The 18,154-nt window shown below is 36.0% G+C and overlaps 2 protein-coding genes across 4 annotated transcripts; one reads left to right on the top strand and one right to left on the bottom strand.

The window, feature by feature from the left end:
- Window positions 1-1,988: 1,988 nt before the first annotated feature.
- Window positions 1,989-16,012, bottom strand: LOC121330182 (cleavage and polyadenylation specificity factor subunit 2-like). Of its 3 annotated transcripts, none has more exons than XM_041276514.1 (15): window positions 15,929-16,012; window positions 13,672-13,855; window positions 13,273-13,432; window positions 13,023-13,128; window positions 12,393-12,522; window positions 12,083-12,198; window positions 11,332-11,519; window positions 10,125-10,415; window positions 9,458-9,558; window positions 8,940-9,140; window positions 7,913-8,065; window positions 5,144-5,369; window positions 4,104-4,418; window positions 2,531-2,665; window positions 1,989-2,433 (listed from the first exon to the last, which is right to left on the bottom strand). In XM_041276514.1, the coding sequence occupies exons 2-15, from the start codon at window positions 13,818-13,820 to the stop codon at window positions 2,341-2,343; spliced, it is 2,364 nt and encodes a 787-aa protein (XP_041132448.1). In that variant the 5' UTR covers window positions 13,821-13,855; window positions 15,929-16,012; the 3' UTR covers window positions 1,989-2,340. The 3 variants fall into 3 exon arrangements, with proteins under 3 accessions (XP_041132448.1, XP_041132446.1, XP_041132447.1); XM_041276512.1 differs by lacking the exon at window positions 15,929-16,012 and adding an exon at window positions 14,918-15,070; XM_041276513.1 differs by lacking the exon at window positions 15,929-16,012 and adding an exon at window positions 14,461-15,070.
- On the top strand, window positions 15,248-17,243 carry LOC121330183 (NADH dehydrogenase [ubiquinone] 1 beta subcomplex subunit 1-like). The gene is made up of 3 exons (XM_041276515.1): window positions 15,248-15,352; window positions 15,955-16,099; window positions 17,032-17,243. Exons 1-3 carry the CDS (start codon window positions 15,265-15,267, stop codon window positions 17,066-17,068), a joined length of 270 nt encoding a protein of 89 aa, XP_041132449.1. The 5' UTR covers window positions 15,248-15,264; the 3' UTR covers window positions 17,069-17,243.
- The last annotated feature ends 911 nt before the right edge of the window (window positions 17,244-18,154 follow it).

Consider the following 18,154-nt stretch of genomic DNA (forward strand, 5'->3'; position numbering starts at 1 on the left):
GGATCACATTAGTTTACTGTAAAGCTACATCTTAGTTGGTGCTCATCTTGGCGAGAGCAGAGTTCAAATCAGCATGGTTTTGTTTTTAACATCTACTCTCATGTAATGGAAATAACATTTAAGCCAATTCATTGCATACATTTCGTACTTTCTGCCAGACTTACAAAGCTTAAACATAGCTAGTAACAATGAATCACTTTCCAATATGATCTTGTTGGCACTCTGCTCCAAGCCAGATATCTAGTAGCAGATGGGGTCCTTTCTTGATCCTTTCCGTTAATTAGCTTATCAGGTTCAGCTCCTCAACCTTTGTTTAATACTTCGCTAACCTCATACTCGTCATTCCAGTCATGAACTCAGGAACACTGAACTAGACTTGCATTTTCAGAGGGCAAGACCCAGTACTCTTACAGGTGTTGTGTTCTGTAAGGAGAAACCATACAGAATACAACACCTTAGAAGCTCAACATACTACATATTCAAATGTTTTTTGGGTAATTTGACTTAGATGTATCAAGTAACACTAATGCAGGACACTAGCTTCTTTATGTTCAGGATTTAAATATATTTTCCTATGTATTCAGTATGCCAACTCCTACTATAACATGTACAGAAATAAATCACTGAGGATCACTTTCCAGTTCCTCAATTATGTTTTCTGGAACAATCAAATATCTTTTTAATGCCTTAAGATTTTAATTGACTAAAATTAAGAATAATCATTAAGATCAATTTTGACCCCCCCCCCCCCCCCCCCCCCCCCACCCCCCCCCCCCCCCCCCCCCCCCCCCCCCCCCCCAAAAAAACAAAAACAAAAAACAAAAACAACAATATTTGACATTTGGGCACTAAAACAAACTCATACAAAGACTCTCCTTGAATCCTATTGGACATAGGTGAATGAGTAAAGTAGTCTAACCTTAGGCATAGTATTTAAAACCTTGTAATATTGCTGCATTATCAAGCTGGAGAAAACCGTTGGAAAGACTGTATATATTGTTTTCTTTATAAATACATTTGTTTATTTTGAATGTCAAATCTGGTAGGGACAGGGTTAAAATCCTATCCCTGCCAAATCTATATGCAGAATATGGCAAGGTGCTGATTACGTGTCAATCAGCCTTGGCAACATGGTAAATAAGAGGAGCCAGCCACTTCGTGCAGGGGGGCTTTAGAGAAAGGACTGGGAGCAGCCAGTGGTGCTCCCTGTCCCTGCACTGTGTTAGCTCTGCTTGGGTGCATTACTTAGTTTTTTATGTTTTGTTGTTTAATTAAAAGTGTGCAGCCCACTGAACTGCTTCTACCTTTGTGTCTGCAGTTCCTGTGGCTAGCAAGCCTTGACCGCAATGCTACCCTATCACAGGAAATGAATAAAAGCTGTACTGTATATTAGGATACCCTGACTTGTAAAAACAAAACTTGAAACACATTACACAAGTGTGTGGTATTCTTCAGAACATTTAAGTAGAAAACAAAAATTCACCAATTAACTCCAAAATGTTGGGTTGCATTACTACATTTAGAGTTCTCTAGAGATTATTTCCAGCTGTTATATGCAAAAGTCAACACTCCAAAATTGATCAAAGGGCACCGGACAGTAGAATATGGGTTTTAATTGTATGTTAACTTCCTAATCCAACATGTGGAAGTTGGCTTTCAACTGTACTGTCATTCGTTGAAACTCCAAATGAAAAAGATTGAAACAAATCTGCATGTTAATGAACATTAAGTGACAGCAAGTATGTACAACTGATTACAACAGGGAACAGTGTATTACTGCTGTTCTGCCATGTAAAGAGAAATATCACCACCTTGTGGTCTGTTGAATCTATGCACACAAGAATCTCAACTTAATGGTTAGAATTGAGGATTGGAAGCCACCAGAGTTTGTGTTCAAATCCCAATTCAGTCGGACAGTGACAATCCCTTTGAGTCAGTAACATCCCAGCTGAAATGTGTAGAAGCAATAAGAGAAAAACAAGTAAACATCAAGTAAAAAAAATTATATTAAATGAACAACTTGATACTCAATCTTGACAGCCATTGTAAAACAGTTTTTTTTTTCCTTCTTCTGAGGCATACAAACAAATATGACATGTCAGCCCTAAATTATTACTATTTTTTTTTTAACCCAGTCTGTATCTTGACTACATAAAAAAACTAAACCTTGGAATACTCTTATTTAAGTTTATTGTTTATACAGATTCTAAGAAGTGCCCAGTGTTTAAAGAAAATACAAAATACAGCTTTAACAGAAGAATTTAACTTCAGGCTGTTCAACTGGGTACTTAAGAAAGTCTCTATTTGGGTGTCCATTTTCTGCAGTGTAGATCAGTTTTCTTAAACTACTGCATACTGTTCATACAGAAGTCCCCGTATTTTGTAGTAATCTTCACACAGACAGCCTTCTAATCCAATTCGTCCAGCCTCAGTCTGTGAAAAATAAAACAAAAACACAGCAGTTACAAAAATATATCCTTGTGTGAAACAAGTGTTGCAATTAAAATGCAACGCTTCTTTAAATTCTTACCCTGCGGACAGCAACCATGTTGTTGCAAACCAAGACTCCTCCCACAAACTCTGCCTGGATCCCTTCTCGTAACAGAACCTGTTTGAAATCTGAGAGTCTGGGTTCATTAATGAAGACTGCCTGATGGCCTGGAATCTGAAAATCAAAACAGTAGAATAATGTCCTTTGTAAGCAAAGCACTGTTGAAGTAATACAATTAAAATGTTACACAACATCTGGGTCTATTCCAAAGATCAAAACATTAGGAGATATAAACACTTTAATACTGCATTTTATTGACCCAATAACATCTTCACTAAAAACTACAAATAGAAATATAGTGAATATTGTCTGAGACACAAAACAAGCTGCGGTTGTGTTGAAATAGCCAATGCAAATAATCATTCACTGCAAGTGTGCATTGTACAGGGAAAAAAAACAAAACAAAAATATAAATAGAAACAGCTGGCCAATCCTCAAGCAATCAAAGAAAAACAACAAAATCAGTATCTGAGCTGCTTATTACTGTCACAATATATAATCATACAGCAAACACTGTCATATAAGGACATTCACTAGTACCCTCAACATGAAAGGTGTAATAAATTCTGATATTTCTAAATGAATCGCCGCAGTTAAGGATTAAAACATATAGGTTAGTAACATACATTCCCTAAGAACATGCAGATGAACAGGCAGATGGAAGGCCGTGTCCTAGCTAAGGCCCTGTCCGCACTGCATTTAACTGTATTTGTTGCTTTTAAGCTGTCTATAAATGCTAAATATGGTTAGCATCTAGACTACACACTGTTTAAAATGTACACAAGAGAAGATCACCTCAGGAGGTAGTCTTGAGTCTGGTTCTAAATTAGACTGCATCAGGTACTGCAGTTTGTCACGTGTGTGGATGCCGTAATACCAAACTACATTTTTTGTGTAGCCTCCAATATCCTAAAATGCTCTTTGATATGTTTGGTGCATGGATATTGCAAATACTCAGAACAGACGCCTGAAATATCAATACAGCTTCACTCTACACAGTTTTTGAGGTTTGGTGGATTGTGGAGCAATGTGGTCAGATGCAGAAATCAAGTCACATTGATACCTGGGGTGATGAAATCATTCAAGAAGAACTTCAGAGTTCAATGCACACTTCTATGATAAAAATATACCTTGTGTTTTTAAGAAGCAAAGCCATAATGTTCACGCTAAGAAGAGATATGTCTTCAGTGGGCATGAGCTCCAAATTTGCAAAACATAAAATACAGTGCATGGTGGGATACGACTGTATTAAGTTTCACTGTCCATTGTGCTGCTAGGAACTGTAACTAAACTATTTGAATAGTGTTTGTACACATTAAGTCCAACTAAACATGAAACGGTAATTCAGTGTGGCCGCTTTGAGCTGGATTAATTAACAGTGTTTGAGTACGGCTCGAGATTAACCACAACCGTATAAGCAGTTCTCTAGATACAAGCAAGTGTGACGTGTACTTTATGACAAACAGACACCTTCTGATACCCCTAAATTCTAACTCTTTTAATAACTTGTTCAAAGGAATGCCATTAACAAATTGTTGGACTGGATTCTAACCTCGTTTGCGGGGAGGGGCTCCAAGGTTGGAATGATGTCACTCTCCTCCGAAATGTCCTTGTCATCGTCTCCGAACAGGCTCTTAATGGCTTTCTGCTGAGCGATGGTGCTGGAGTTGGTGGTGAGGGTGGAGGAGGGAATGTCCATGGGTAGCTCTCCCTCCTCTGCATCATCTCTGATTTCTCCTTCTTCAATAATCACTCCTGTGTCCACTTTGACGACTCTCATGTCCAACATGCCGTCGATCCAGGCCAGCTCTGCATCCTTGGCTTTGCAGAACTGAAGGGAGCTCACCAAGGAGTCCTTTAACCTCACCTGAAAAAAGAAACAAGCATCAGAACTAGTCAAAAACCCATCTCAATACACGACTTGGTATGCTCTTCCCAGCAGTCACAAGGCAATTTGTAAATTAAGAATTCAGGAGGCTATTCAATTGATCCAAAACTGCAATGGATCTAAATGCCACCACTGCTTGTACATACAAAACATCATTGCTGTCTACACTGAAATTAAATAATATGGTATTTTAGTGTTTTTTTCTTTTTAATTGGTCAACATAATTTATATTCCAGTGCAAAAAACAGTACAATTAATTGTATTCAAAACATACATGTCTATTATTTCTAAGACTTAACCAAAACAGCAGAAATATCTGTCAGAAATTCCATCTCTGCAGAAACAGTCAGGACTGAACAACTATTTTGACAGTTGAGTAGTTGGTGCCAATAGTGGACTAGTAAGCAACTATATGTTAAATACTGCACACAAGTTTCTTCCCCTTGTCCCACTGTTGTTGAGAAGGCCCCATAATACAATGAGCATGAATCGTTTGATAAGGAAAAGCTGGATTCTTAATATATCCACCTCTTTCAGTCAGATATTCACTTAATATTGTGCTAACAGAAATGAAGCAGACTAGTCAACTTGTGATTTTGCAAATCAACAACTGTTCCAACTAGTTGTCACCTAGTCTACAAGTTGTTGCAGCCCTAGAAGTCCTTCTTTTCATAATTAAATCAGAGTAAAAAACACAGACTTACCTGGTAGATATGGGTTTCACTCGTTGCGTCCACAGTTTCCTGCAGTTTGGGTGTGTAAATCTTAATGTCCTTCCCACTGAAAGCTTTGCAAGACTCAGCGAGGTCATGACTGGCTTCTGGAGGTCCGTGCACAATCACCAACTGTCGGGGCTTCATCTGGTTTATGATCTTTTTAATTGAGTCTCCGTCTGAGCGTCCTTCATAGTCTATGTACGTTATTCTAGCTCTGTGAATGAAACAGAACAACAATATTTGATGGGTTACATGAAATTAATGACTAATTATCTTTTGCATCTTTCTTAGAATAATTTTTTTTTTAAAAAGTTGTTCAAACATAAAATTCCACTATGGACTATGGTTATAAAAGATGGGGCTGTCAAGTCATGCACTTGTATTTACTGTATGTGACCACTGCCATACAAAAGGCTTCTGCAGGCTTACTTTAATAGAACTGAGTTTACGACTCTTGGAAGAATAATACACTTCCTCTTGAATGAGTTCCCTGCAGAGTACAGGATGGAACTGTTTTGTTACCACATTAGGAGTCTATCAGTCAGTACGTTTACAAGACAAAACGTTTTCCGAAAAACTAATGTTTTCGGAAAACTGAATCGGAAAACTGATTTTCTTAAAACGTCATTTTTCTGTGTTTACATGATTAATGATAGAAAATCTAAATAGAATTCAACTGTATACACGGACTGAGGTTTTTGGAAAACGCAGGATATTTTTGCATGCAAAGTACTGTTGTAACCTAAGCACAATTTGAAGATCGGACATTTCTGCGACAGAGCAGAGACCAGTCCAATAACTCAAGTGCTTTATCGAAGTGTCAAGTCTTAAATTCAAAGATTACTATACTATACCTCTGTTCAGGTTCCCCACAATGTGCAATCTGCCTTTCCAACAGCTCATCCTGTTCTATATTACCAGTTTCTTTTGCAGACATTATTTTAAATTATCACATCATTTTAAAACTGGAAAACATTTGCTGCTTCACTATGGGCTATTAATAAATATATACGGACTTTAACAAATGTATAACTTTATCCCTAACTGGACAAATGGATGCATGCAGACTACAGATTATTATTATTTTCTCTGTTTTCTAAAACCATGTCCAGGAGAAAAGGGTCAAAGTGTGCACACGTGCAGTATGCTATTTCAATAAGTTTTCCGAAAAGTGTGTTTACATGATATACATCTTGTTAGTTTTTGGAATTTAATTGGAAATTTCTGGGTGTTGTTTTCTGAAAACTGACTTTCGGAATATTCTGATACATTTTCTGAAAACTGTGTTTACATGACTTTTGATATCGGACTTAGTTTTCCGAAAAATATTGGAATTCTTACGCTTATGTAAACGCACTGAGTGAAACAGTCTCTGAAGAGGCAGGAGAGCGATAAAAAGCCTTGAAAATAGAACTGCTGATAAATACAGAAATTAATCTGCATTTCAGACATATTTAATACAACCGTCTGTCCTTTATAATAGTAATTATTTATGAACTTGGGCATCAATTCCCATGATGCCTACTAAGCCAAGCCATAAGATTTTCATTAATAACTTTGTGTATTCAATATTTCTGTTTAGGAAGCTGTGTGCAATGGTTTCTGTCAGTCAAAACAAAACAAAAGGAGGACTGATTGGATTTGCAAAAATGAGGTCAGACCCTGTTAACAATTTCTTATGTAGTTCTATGAGGTTTGCAATTACATAATATCTAATTATGCTCATGTATCAGATAATTTCTCAATATCATACGCTAAATAATGCTAATGATTTCCTATCCACCAGGGGATCATTAGCAACATGTTCTAAAGTTGCAGTGACACCACAAATGTTATCCAATTAATATTGGCACCGCTTTATCGGGACGATGTAAAAATATCCCAAATAAGCGGCTGTCCCAATTAAACACAAAGCATTTGAGAGGACCTTAGTCACACTTACATTCATCATTTGCAACATGCGCAAGAGAGAAGTATTTTTTTTTTAATTATTTCTAAATGAAAAGAAACAGAATTAAATTGCTTCACATTATGAATAAATATTAAATAAATAATTTAAAATACAAGTCCATTGTTTTTTTTTTTATTCTGTAATGAAATTAATCGCTGTTTTTTATTTCTAAATGAAATGAAAAACACTTAAATCACATCTTATCACAGGGCAAAATGCCTGCGATGTTGACACGCCAACTTTGTTTGCCACAGCAGCCTGAGAAACCACAGGAGACTCGGCTCCATCAGAGATCAACCTGGTTTACGCAAGTCACAGCATAATCACTGCACTGCTCTAAGCGAACCTGTCTTGCTCTTAACAGCGATCTCCACTCATCATTTGAAAATATTGTATCTCAATTAAACGAAGTGGTGTCCCAATTAAACGACATAAATAGCATTGGAAAGACCCATCTCCCAGAGACCTCTCATTTAAGCAGAAATCCTGATTATCAGTATCCTGATTAGGCAGCACCAACAGTACTACCAATGAAGAATGACTAGACGGGATATTTGTTACTCACCTCACCCCCCACCAAAAAGATTTTTTTTTGCAATGGTAACTCCCAAGACTGATATCACATGTAATTAAATTGCATGACTGAATCCTTTTTTGAGATGGTATTTCAATATCTTTTTCAGAAACATCTTGTCTCTTTGTAATGAGTTCAAAACTCTTTTACTTTATACGAGTATTATGTGCCAAGATTTAAGCCGTCATTCATTCTCCCACTACTAGCGACACACATACTGGTTAATACTCACTTGATTTCTATGGATTCTGTTGTTGAGATGCACTTTGTGGGCACATCAGACAGGTCTTGGTCCACAGGCTCCTCTCCATTTGTCAGTCCAGATTCCATCTTATTTTTTTCTTCTTCTGTGGCCTGAAGTTCAGGAACCAGGAAATCTTCAGGCCTGAAAAAAACAAACAATTTTTAATGTACATATAGGATAAGAATAATTTGAAAAATGCTTTACTGTATACCTCTTTTTCACCCTATTATCATCAACGCAATATAGGTTCATTATTTTATTAGCATAGAGCAAACAGTCCCTGCATTAAAAATAAAAAAAAAAACTTCTGCAAGTAGTTACATTTCTTGATAAAATAACCTGAAGGTTCTTTAATCGTTTTGTAAATTCTAGGCATTTATATAGTGCTGCACATCAATAGCATGGGAATATATTACAAATACAGTGATCACATTAAATGCAAGGCCGTCTGTTAAACAGGCACACTTCATCAGTACATCTGCACCTCTAGAGGCAGGACTGGAATCCACGATTGATCTCAAGGGAAATTAGCATGACTGTCTAATTTTAGAAAGCAATAAAAAGTACATGGCAATCTACAATGACTGTGAAGAAAGCTTAATTTTGATTTTCTTTCAAATATAGAATTACAATTTATGTAGAAGTGTTATTCAAAACTTAACCATAACCCTTTCTCTACCAGATGACAAAAGCTGTAGCTGAGTTAAGGCAACTGAAGTGCCGTTACTACAAACAGAACTGACCCTTGGACACAACACAAATTGTTTCCACTATCGATTTGTGGATATCTAGGTTTAGAAAGACAGTAGGGTTTTACTGATGAAGACAAAGCTCTGATAAATTATGATTTTATATTAACTGAAATGTTATTGCATTACAACAGTTGAAAAAAAAAGTTAATTAATACCAATCATTAACTAACTATTGTGAAAAGGCCAAGTGTCACAAATACATAAATCTCTCTCTAGGAAAGATGTTTATTTTTAAACTGATAAGCTCATAACTAACAACAAACCTAATAATTTCTCCATATTCATCCCATTTGATTCTTTCTTCGTGGGTGGGAAACATGGGGTAGGACTTTTTAGCCTGTTTGAAAAAGCCTCCCTTGCGGCCGCCTTCGCCCCTCATCATCAGGTCGTGCTTTGCCTTCCAAGGAAGCGGCTGTTCCACATCCTCCTCCATGTCACTCTCATCACTGGAGTCAACATCCACTCTGCAAGCAACACAGAACTAACTGCAAATACACTTTATGTTTGTAAGTTTGGTTGCCTCTTATCAACCACCTTGCCCCCATAGACAAATGTGTAATATAAACCATACATTTTGTAATATACTGTGAAACCTTTCACACATTTAAGAATACTCTTTGCTGTTTATATACACACTGCATGTTATACAGGAGGTGCTTATTATACTAGAATAATAGTGTTCTATACAGTATAATATGGTGCTTTAACCAAATTCAAGAAGTGTACTTTATACAAGGGACATAACTCAGTCATGAGCATTATAAAAATAAAAGCTATTTACTCTTTTGCTTGTTCTAGCTTTTTGGCAGCTTCTTTTTTCATTTTTTCCTTTTCCATGTATTCTTCAAACTCCCTTCCTTCCAACTTAATCCTTTTCCTTAACTACAATAAAAAAAAGAAGGAAGAAAAGGCAAAATTAATTTATCAGACACACTAAATGGGTCCCAAACAGCAACCCTTGGGACTTGCCATCACATTTTTTAAAATACAATAGTTATTATTATACTGGTCTGCAAAAATGTCAGTAATAAACAACCCCTGTTGCCAGTGTAAATTCAAAATCACAGCTATCAGTATGATGAAAAAGATGATGACCATGACTTAGTTCAGCACTTACAGAACAGTACAGCAATGTCAATTAAGTGTTTAACAGTTTGATAAGCAGTTCTCCAGATAGACTATGAACAAACGTAAGTGCGACATATAGAAGTACGGACAGACACACACCACCATATATCCCCAGAATCTTATATTTTCAATGCTAAATAATGTTAATAGTAAGTTTTATGACAATTGTGTAAGTGGTTCTCAGTATATATGGAAAAATGTGAAATGTGACAAACATAGATTTCATCATATTAATGTATTAGCTCTTTTTAGGCTTTCGCAATATTCTATCCCTTGTGATGGAACTCTTCAGTAACACTGATTGAGCTCCTGGTCCTTACCTCCAGGTCAATGATCCTTTCCCCAGGGTTGTCTATCAGATACCTGCCGAGGGTGCCTGGGGAGGTCCTGTACGTGAGGATGATCGAGTTCTTCTGATCCTGGCACCACTGGATAAACAGTTCCCTGGAGAAGCCCGACTCCAGGTCAGGCTGGCTGGCAAGTACTACCTTGGGACTGGGTACTCGGGCCAGGTCAGAGAGGCTGTGGCAAAGGGAGAGGTGGCGGAACTGGAAGGGGTTGTTTCGCTTGTCCTCAAAACATCTCATCAGCTTGTCACTCATCCACTCCACCTAGAGGTGAAAGGGTTCACTCTTGTAAACAAGCCAGCTTTTGAGATGTTTTGGTTTCTCCCTCAAAATCTTGTTAAAAAATAAAATTAAAAATAAAATATAATGAAAAAAGATATAACAGTTGCTGAACTGCTTTATTGAGAAATGCTTTACTTTAAAGCGGTATCACAGAGCCTAATTAACGCTAGAGTAACTAATGCTACGTTAGGTATGGTAGTCCAAGATTAGTACTAATCAGGGTCTGTAGTTTTAAAACACTTTTTATTAATTTTGATAGTTATCTTTAGGTACTGTTTGTAAAATATTGAGAACATTATAAGAAAACACCCCTTTAAACTTTCTGCTTTCTTCCTGAGCTAAACAAAGCTGGGTGATCCAATTTCTAACTCACTGCTGCAAGTACAGCAGGTTCATCACCTTATAACCAAGTATCCCTAAATCACGTCTATCTGAAGTGGGGGAACAAGATTTCAAGTGGATGGCAAGGCCTGTGTCTCTATCACTATCTTTGGGAAATGCAAACAAATCAGAAAGGATGCACTGAATAAAGAACTACTACATGGATGAACTTAAAAGACGGACATCAAAGAATTACATCCAGTACAAACATAATTGTGGGAAACTACAGATTAAATGACAACAAGTAGAAATGTGTAAATATGTACGACTGGTACATTGAACATGCAAACTGTAGTGGAGCTATATTACAGGAAAATAATATACCCAGGTTACAAAATGTGTAATTTTAGAGTAGACAGTCTATTGCAGAAGCCAACAGGGAGCTCTGTAGTAATATTAAAAGAAACCAGTAAAAGTCTCAAATATTTGTATTATTTTCTTTTCCATATTACTACGTATTAAAGTTATGGATGAAGCAGGGAAGCTTGACAGCTTTCTCAAACAGAAAAATACAAACCTGCGATTTTGAAAACTCCACTACATTGTAGCTGACATTATTGAGCAATGCAAGCGAGTAGACTCCCAGTCCTGCATCCTTGGTTCTCCAGATTTGATCCAAGAGCTGAGCTAACTCAAGGACTCTCCCTGCAGTGTCTGCGGCAATCAGCACATTGCCATCCCCCCGCAACGTCTCCATCACATTTGCTAGAAAAATCGACACAAAATGAAAATTACCCTTCGAGAAAGCACCACAATGAAAACCACATATCACATAATCCTTGTTAGTCTAACCCCCTTCTCTTTTAGTGAACTGCAATATGGATAATTGGCAGGGGATATTACATATAGTTTGGTGTTTGCAATGATTTTGACTGGTTCTTTTTGCAATGACTCCTGTTTAGTGTTTTTTTTTTGTTTGTTTTATTAGTTTGTGTGAAGGTGCTTTGACTACGAGTTCAGCAGCTGCTCTTCAGTTTTAGTTGCCTGACATTGACATATATAATGTAGGCCAGATCAGCCAATGTCTTTCTGCCAGCACCATCAAGTGCACTTCTGTAACATTGCTTGCAAAAACAAAAGGAAACATAATCCAAAGTGGCATATCTAGATGACACTGGCTCTCGAACCTATAAAGACAATTTGGTTGATCTAATCTATGTACATGCATCTATGTCAGGAAACTAGAAAGGATGAACAGCTCTCGAACTCATGTCAAAGCAACACAACACAGACTTGTGATACCACATAGCTGATAAACAAAAACATACTTAGTAATTGTTCGTCACGCTGTTTCCTTCTGGGTTGGACATATGTGGCATTAAAGGAATCTGTGATGAGCAGAGATGGCCTGTTAACCATTTCCAGAGAACATCCATTCAAATGGCTGAGGAAAAACACATTTGCACACTCAGTATTTGAATTATTATTTTTTTCTTTTTTCTCATTCTACATGGACTCACCAAAATTGTAAGTGTAACAGTTTAATACACTACGCTCTTGTGAAGATCTCCAGTAAGCAGTGGAGTGTTCAGCTACTTATCAACAATCACTAAAAAGTAGAAAAATCATTGTACTTACATTTCCCTCTTATGGTTAAAGTCAACAGCATACACAATTTCCTCCTCCCCATCCTTCACAATCTTCCAGATGGTTCCTCCTATCATGTGACCAGCTGGCAGTGGAGTTATTGACAAGCCATGTCCTTTACCTGAGGACAAAAAAGGTAAAAGACTTTAGCTTAAATCATTCTGTGCCAAATCAAAACCTCAGGGTGCATGAACTGATGTTAAGTAAATCCACAGAGAAAACAAAGTACACCGTGTACTGCAGATCTCAAACACCAATAATTTCAAAGAGCTCACACTGCAATAGCCAAAAACGCAACCATGAACAATTTTAGTATCAAATTAATTAATCTACTTTTGTAGGTAAGTTACAATGAAAGTTAGAATAAAAGTTAGTAACGAATCAATATTAAAACATTTACAAGGTTGCATTTTTTGACAAAGAGATGTGACCTCTTTGAAATTATTAGTGAAAGAGATCATTTTTCTAATACTAAGCTACATCACAGGAACTAATTTCACATCAGAGTCACTGCAACTTCGACTTCTATAGTGTTACTTAGAGTTGTCACATTCCAGATATACCATGGAAACTGTCAAAAATAAGTCTTGATAATCACAAACTTGAGTCTTTAAGCTGTACCTTTCAAGTTGACAATTTGAGAGTACTTTAACTGCTGTATCTTGTCAAAGGCTGAGTCCACATCGTCCAGAGTAAACAAGTTGAAGTCTTCAGTGTTGTGACGAGACTAATGGAGAACACAAATAAAGTTGTTTGAACTTATACTGTTCGCTTATTTAAAAAAAATAAATGAAATAAAGTAAATCAAATATGATATAAATGCACAAGAAATAAAACACAATGGGACTTTCAAATAAATATACAGGTTTACCTGATAAAGGTCATACATAAACATCTGCCCCATTTTGTAAACTGGGATAGTGGCATAAATACTACAGTTTAGCCCCAGCTTCCCCACTGCATAAGGAAGAGCTCCGAGGTGCAGAGGATCGGGATGGGAGAGAAGCACTGCATCCACCTGGTGAACATGCCTGAAAGAAAGCAAATCCAATTAACTATAAGCACCATACTTTGCATCACACACAACTTCTGTCATCAGAACATGGCCACGTCTCGAGAACAGCTCAACTGATGTTACTATCACATGACAAACCTGTCTGTGGCAACATAACCTATTTATCAAAAACAAACCTATTGTTTTCAGTGTTTAGCCAATCTCCTCCATACTGCAATCGTGATCATTAATACATCTGTTCTATGGTAAACAAACCTTTTAATTGCATCTATGATATCCATAGAGAAACTTTCATCCCATCCACAGTCCAGTAAGAAGCGAAACTCGTCCACCTGAAGCAGGTAGCAGAGAGCCGACTCCTCCTGCACCCCTGAAATCGCAGTCAACTTGATAATAGAGGTCATCTTGCGATTGGCCGTTGGCCAGCGACACAATTACACTAAAAGATGGAGTAGAAAAATATTGTGTTTCAAAATCCAGTAATGTACTGTAATTCATACTGTTTTGGGTTTTTTGGCTATATATATATATATATATATATATATATATATATATATATATATATATATATATATAGGTATTCCCATTTAATTAATGTGTTACTTGCATAATGAACGTAATGACTGATTTCGAATCTTATTGTAAGACTCTGTATCTGATATATATATATATAATATATATATAATATTATATATATATATATATATATATATATATATATATATATATAATCTGCAGATAGACGGTGACGCATTGTGATAACACATATTTTATTACTGTTTGAGTTATGTTTAGTTTTAGTTTATGTTAAGTCGGGCAGAAGATATGAAACAATGTGAAAGGAGGAAGAAGAAGGTCGGTGTGACATTACTAAAAAAATAAATAAATAAATAAATAAATAAATAAAAAATTTCTTTTTTTTTTTTTTTTTTTGGTCTCTCCTTCACCTTTAGTCCATTTAAATATGATTATCAATAATCTCCTTAAAACACAATAAAGAATCCCTGTACAGTGTTTTTGTGCTATTGGCATACGTTGTTTCACCTTTGACCACTGAAGTTGTATACAAAGCTGTACGGAAATGTTTCGCAGAAACTCTTAGCTGTAATTCTATGGGTAGATTAAACTAGTGCACCTCGCGTGCTAGTACCAACACTGTTAATTGTCTTTTCAAAATGTAGAATACATTATTATTTAAGAATAACTTCTTACATTAAAGTAAGTATTTTGTTTTGTTTTACCAGAAAAACAACCACAACAAACTTTTCCACTGCTTTAGTGCAGCTCGGTTGTAACCAGATGGCGTTTAAAATGAGAAAAATAAATATTAACTTAAACAAAACATTGCTGTGGTCTGGCCTTAATGAAAAACTTCTAAATAAGAAAGAAACTTCTCAATTAGGGCACTGTATAATAAATAAATACGTGATGTGTAAGAGGCCGAACACTTCCATTCAAAATAAAAGGAACAGTGTAAGCGCCTGAAAATACATAAACGTACCAGAAACAGAAATTAAAGATAATAAGCCTAAGTTTTTTTTTTTTGTTGTTAAGTCATATTGTGTTTATAGATAACATAAAGGTTTACAAAAGGTGCATTTCTATACTGCAACGAACAACATACTCCTCTCCCTCACAGCGGCCATTACAGACTATAACCGGGGGGAAAGGTCGTCAGACTGTACCATTTCAGGACTTCTTCGATAATTACTTTATAAAACAAATCAAAGATAGAGACGAATATAATTTAAAAAAAACATAATAAAATTATATATATATATAACCATAAAAATATGTTAACTATTTATAACAATAATAATTAGTCATTGAACAATTTCAGTGACAATTATGACCCCCGTTTTGTTCGAAATAATCATTCGTCCCAATGCCCTCCTGACTGTCCTCTTTCGGGAGTGTGATATAGAGAGACGTGAAGGTAAGAGTTGCCATAATATATACGGTAGTTATAGTTAATGTACAACCTATTATAAATATATTTAACGATGCTTAGTGTGGCAGTTGTGCACGTTACCTTGTATTAAGTCACTTATAGATACCGATACAGTTGGTGTGTATTCTATTTCCACTCATCTCCTGTGTCCGTTTAAAAGTGGTGAATTATTAAATAAATATCTTATGTTTCCATACAGTTTATTACGAAGGTTCGTAATGTTGATAAGAACATTTCGTCAGCTGTGTTCGTTCGATCTTATTCAGTTTTGTTCATATTGTTCAGTTTGATTTGCTACACAGGCCAGACCTGCTGATGCTATGGTAACCTATCCCCATCATCATCATGCGTGTACGACTATGACTGCACTTGCTGTTTGTATTAATAGGCACGTACATTGCCTCGCGTCTCTCAATAATGTCTTCATGCCGAAAAGGTTAACGTCGCCAGTAAACTACATCAAAGGGAGCCAAACAAAACATGTCTGCATTGATTACATTTTATAGGAAACCCATCTAGCGTGCATCAATAGACTAAAGGAAAAAGGATGATTAGATGTACCTTTTTACTTTTTTTTTCCTCCCCAGACAAGATGGTGAACCTCGTCAGTGTTTTTCGGGAGCACTGGGTCAACGTTCTTGTCCCGCTTGGCTTTGTTATTGGAATATATTTGGAAAGGAAGAGTGATGAGAAACTCACATCTTTCAGAAACAAGAGCTTATTGTACTCACGGTTAGTATTTCGGATATGGGATTATGATGCAATATGTAAAATGTCTCTTTTAAATGCACATTGTTACATCATCTGCACTGAATGTGATTTTGTAAAACAGATGTTTATAAAGCTACTGGTGTACAGTACACAGTGTATGCAAATACAGAAATATCATAAACAAAAATCTTAAGATTACTAATGTGTTTAACTTTCAAATGTACTACTACTACCACTACTGAAATGCCTATATTAAAAGGCAGAAGGAATAAAACATACTACACAAACAAAAAATCTCTTTTAAAAATACATTGGATGCAGATAACCGTTTTAAAGGTGTAGCAGATGCTTTTAAAACCTTTGCTTTCATTCACAAACAATAATGTGCCTCTCCATTGCAATCCAATACCAGTCCTAAAAGACTACTTGCAAGACTCCTCAAGACACATCTGTTCAGACAGCATCTGTAAACCTCAACTCTCGACTATACTGGACTATGTAGCAGCCAATTGTACCAGTTCTTGCATCAGCTTGTACATCTACATGTTCTTACTGGACTTTAGACATATAAGCAGATATTTCTTATAAGTTATAACAGCTCTTAGTCTAGCTTGCTCTTACTGATCCTTTATTTTGCTCTTGCTGTCTTATTGTGCTTTCATAACTGCTCCTATCTGTATTATGATATTGTGTAATGTGCTTTTTTTTTAATGTGATAACTTCTAAAGTGATATTTTATAACGCGATACTTTTGTACTGTGATATTTTGTAACAATTGTAAGTTACCCTGGATAGTGGTGTGGTGTCTGCTAAGAAATTAATAATATGTTTTTGTTAAGTAAAAGAGGATTTCTGTATTGATCGATATCTATCAAAGGTTAGATTCCTATTTATTAACTAAGATTATAGGACTGTGATATGTTGTAATTTCTTTTTTCTTTTTAACTTATTAGGGATCTGAAACCTGGAGAGGAAGTGACCTGGAAGTAAACCTTTCCAACAGCAAATTAAACCCCAGACTATTTATAAGATGATACAAGATGCTATGTTGTTCCTTATGTTTTGGCTTTGTATGACAAAGCTGTACTGAATATGACAAAGCTGTACTGAATATGACCTGCTTTTCAATAACTAGAAGCAATAAACCACACAAAATAAAATAGAAGTTTCTGTGTAAATCTGGAACTTATTTTTTCCGATTATTTCAATCTACCTATACATGGTGTTTTTTGGTGTGGTAAAGTGTTTGTAGCAGAACATTTCAGCTTGACAGATAGCAGCAGTAGATCATGGATGAGGGGAGCGGGAGTGATGATATGTTTTGAAATGAGGATCGTGAGATGACATCAACGGTGTAGGTCAGAATCCCCTTGTAAGCGAAGTCTCGGTCTCAATGGGTAAATATTGAGCTACTTTTTCATGGTACTGAAAAGCATTCCTTTGCATTGTAAGATAATGTAACAGTGTTTATTCCAGTAATGTCATTTTATAAAGAATGCCTACTTATTTTACAAAACCAAACAACTATGTTTGTATTTCAATGTCTTTTAGGCACTCCCAAGTTGCACGTTCCACGTTTTATAACATAAAACAGTATGTTACATCATTTAAAGACACTTCACATACTTTTATATGATACTCAAAAAGGCAACATGCAAACAAAAACTACTCAGAATCAGTTAGCAATGGCTGCAATCACAATGTAAAAGAAGTGCAGAAAACAAAAGGAAGATTAAAATTGAGTTTTACCTGCACTCCCCGTAATCAACTTGCAAGTAGTCTTTTAGGACTAGTATTGGATTGCAGTGCACTATTGTTTGTGAATGAAAGCAAAGGTATTAAAAGTATTTGTTACACCTTTAAAAAGGTTATTTCATCTCACATTGAAAATATAACCTTTATATTTTCTTTTGTTTCCCTGAGATAAAACAGAGATTATATGGTTACCCCACTGCAGCTGCAAACAGTAACAGAAGAAAAGCTCAAAGCAAAAAATACCTTATGTAATGTAGACAGAATAGTAAGACAAAATATCTGATTTGTGATGAATCAGAGCACTAGGAAGTATTCACCAAA

The sequence above is a fragment of the Polyodon spathula genome, chromosome 17 (assembly GCF_017654505.1).
Source record: "Polyodon spathula isolate WHYD16114869_AA chromosome 17, ASM1765450v1, whole genome shotgun sequence".
NCBI lineage: Eukaryota > Metazoa > Chordata > Actinopteri > Acipenseriformes > Polyodontidae > Polyodon > Polyodon spathula.

Excerpts from the sequence above, each read along its gene's own strand:
- LOC121330182 (XM_041276514.1), bottom strand. The coding sequence starts at position 13,820 with ATGACCTCTATTATCAAGTTGACTGCGATTTCAGGGGTGCAGGAGGAG. Across the intron at positions 11,520-12,082 it reads GCGTGACGAACAATTACTAA|CAAATGTGATGGAGACGTTG; the intron begins GTATGTTTTTGT and ends CGATTTTTCTAG. Across the intron at positions 9,141-9,457 it reads AAGCTAGAACAAGCAAAAGA|AGTGGATGTTGACTCCAGTG; the intron begins GTAAATAGCTTT and ends TGTTGCTTGCAG.
- LOC121330183 (XM_041276515.1), top strand. The coding sequence starts at position 15,265 with ATGACCCCCGTTTTGTTCGAAATAATCATTCGTCCCAATGCCCTCCTG. Across the intron at positions 15,353-15,954 it reads TGATATAGAGAGACGTGAAG|ACAAGATGGTGAACCTCGTC; the intron begins GTAAGAGTTGCC and ends TTTCCTCCCCAG. Across the intron at positions 16,100-17,031 it reads AAGAGCTTATTGTACTCACG|GGATCTGAAACCTGGAGAGG; the intron begins GTTAGTATTTCG and ends TTAACTTATTAG.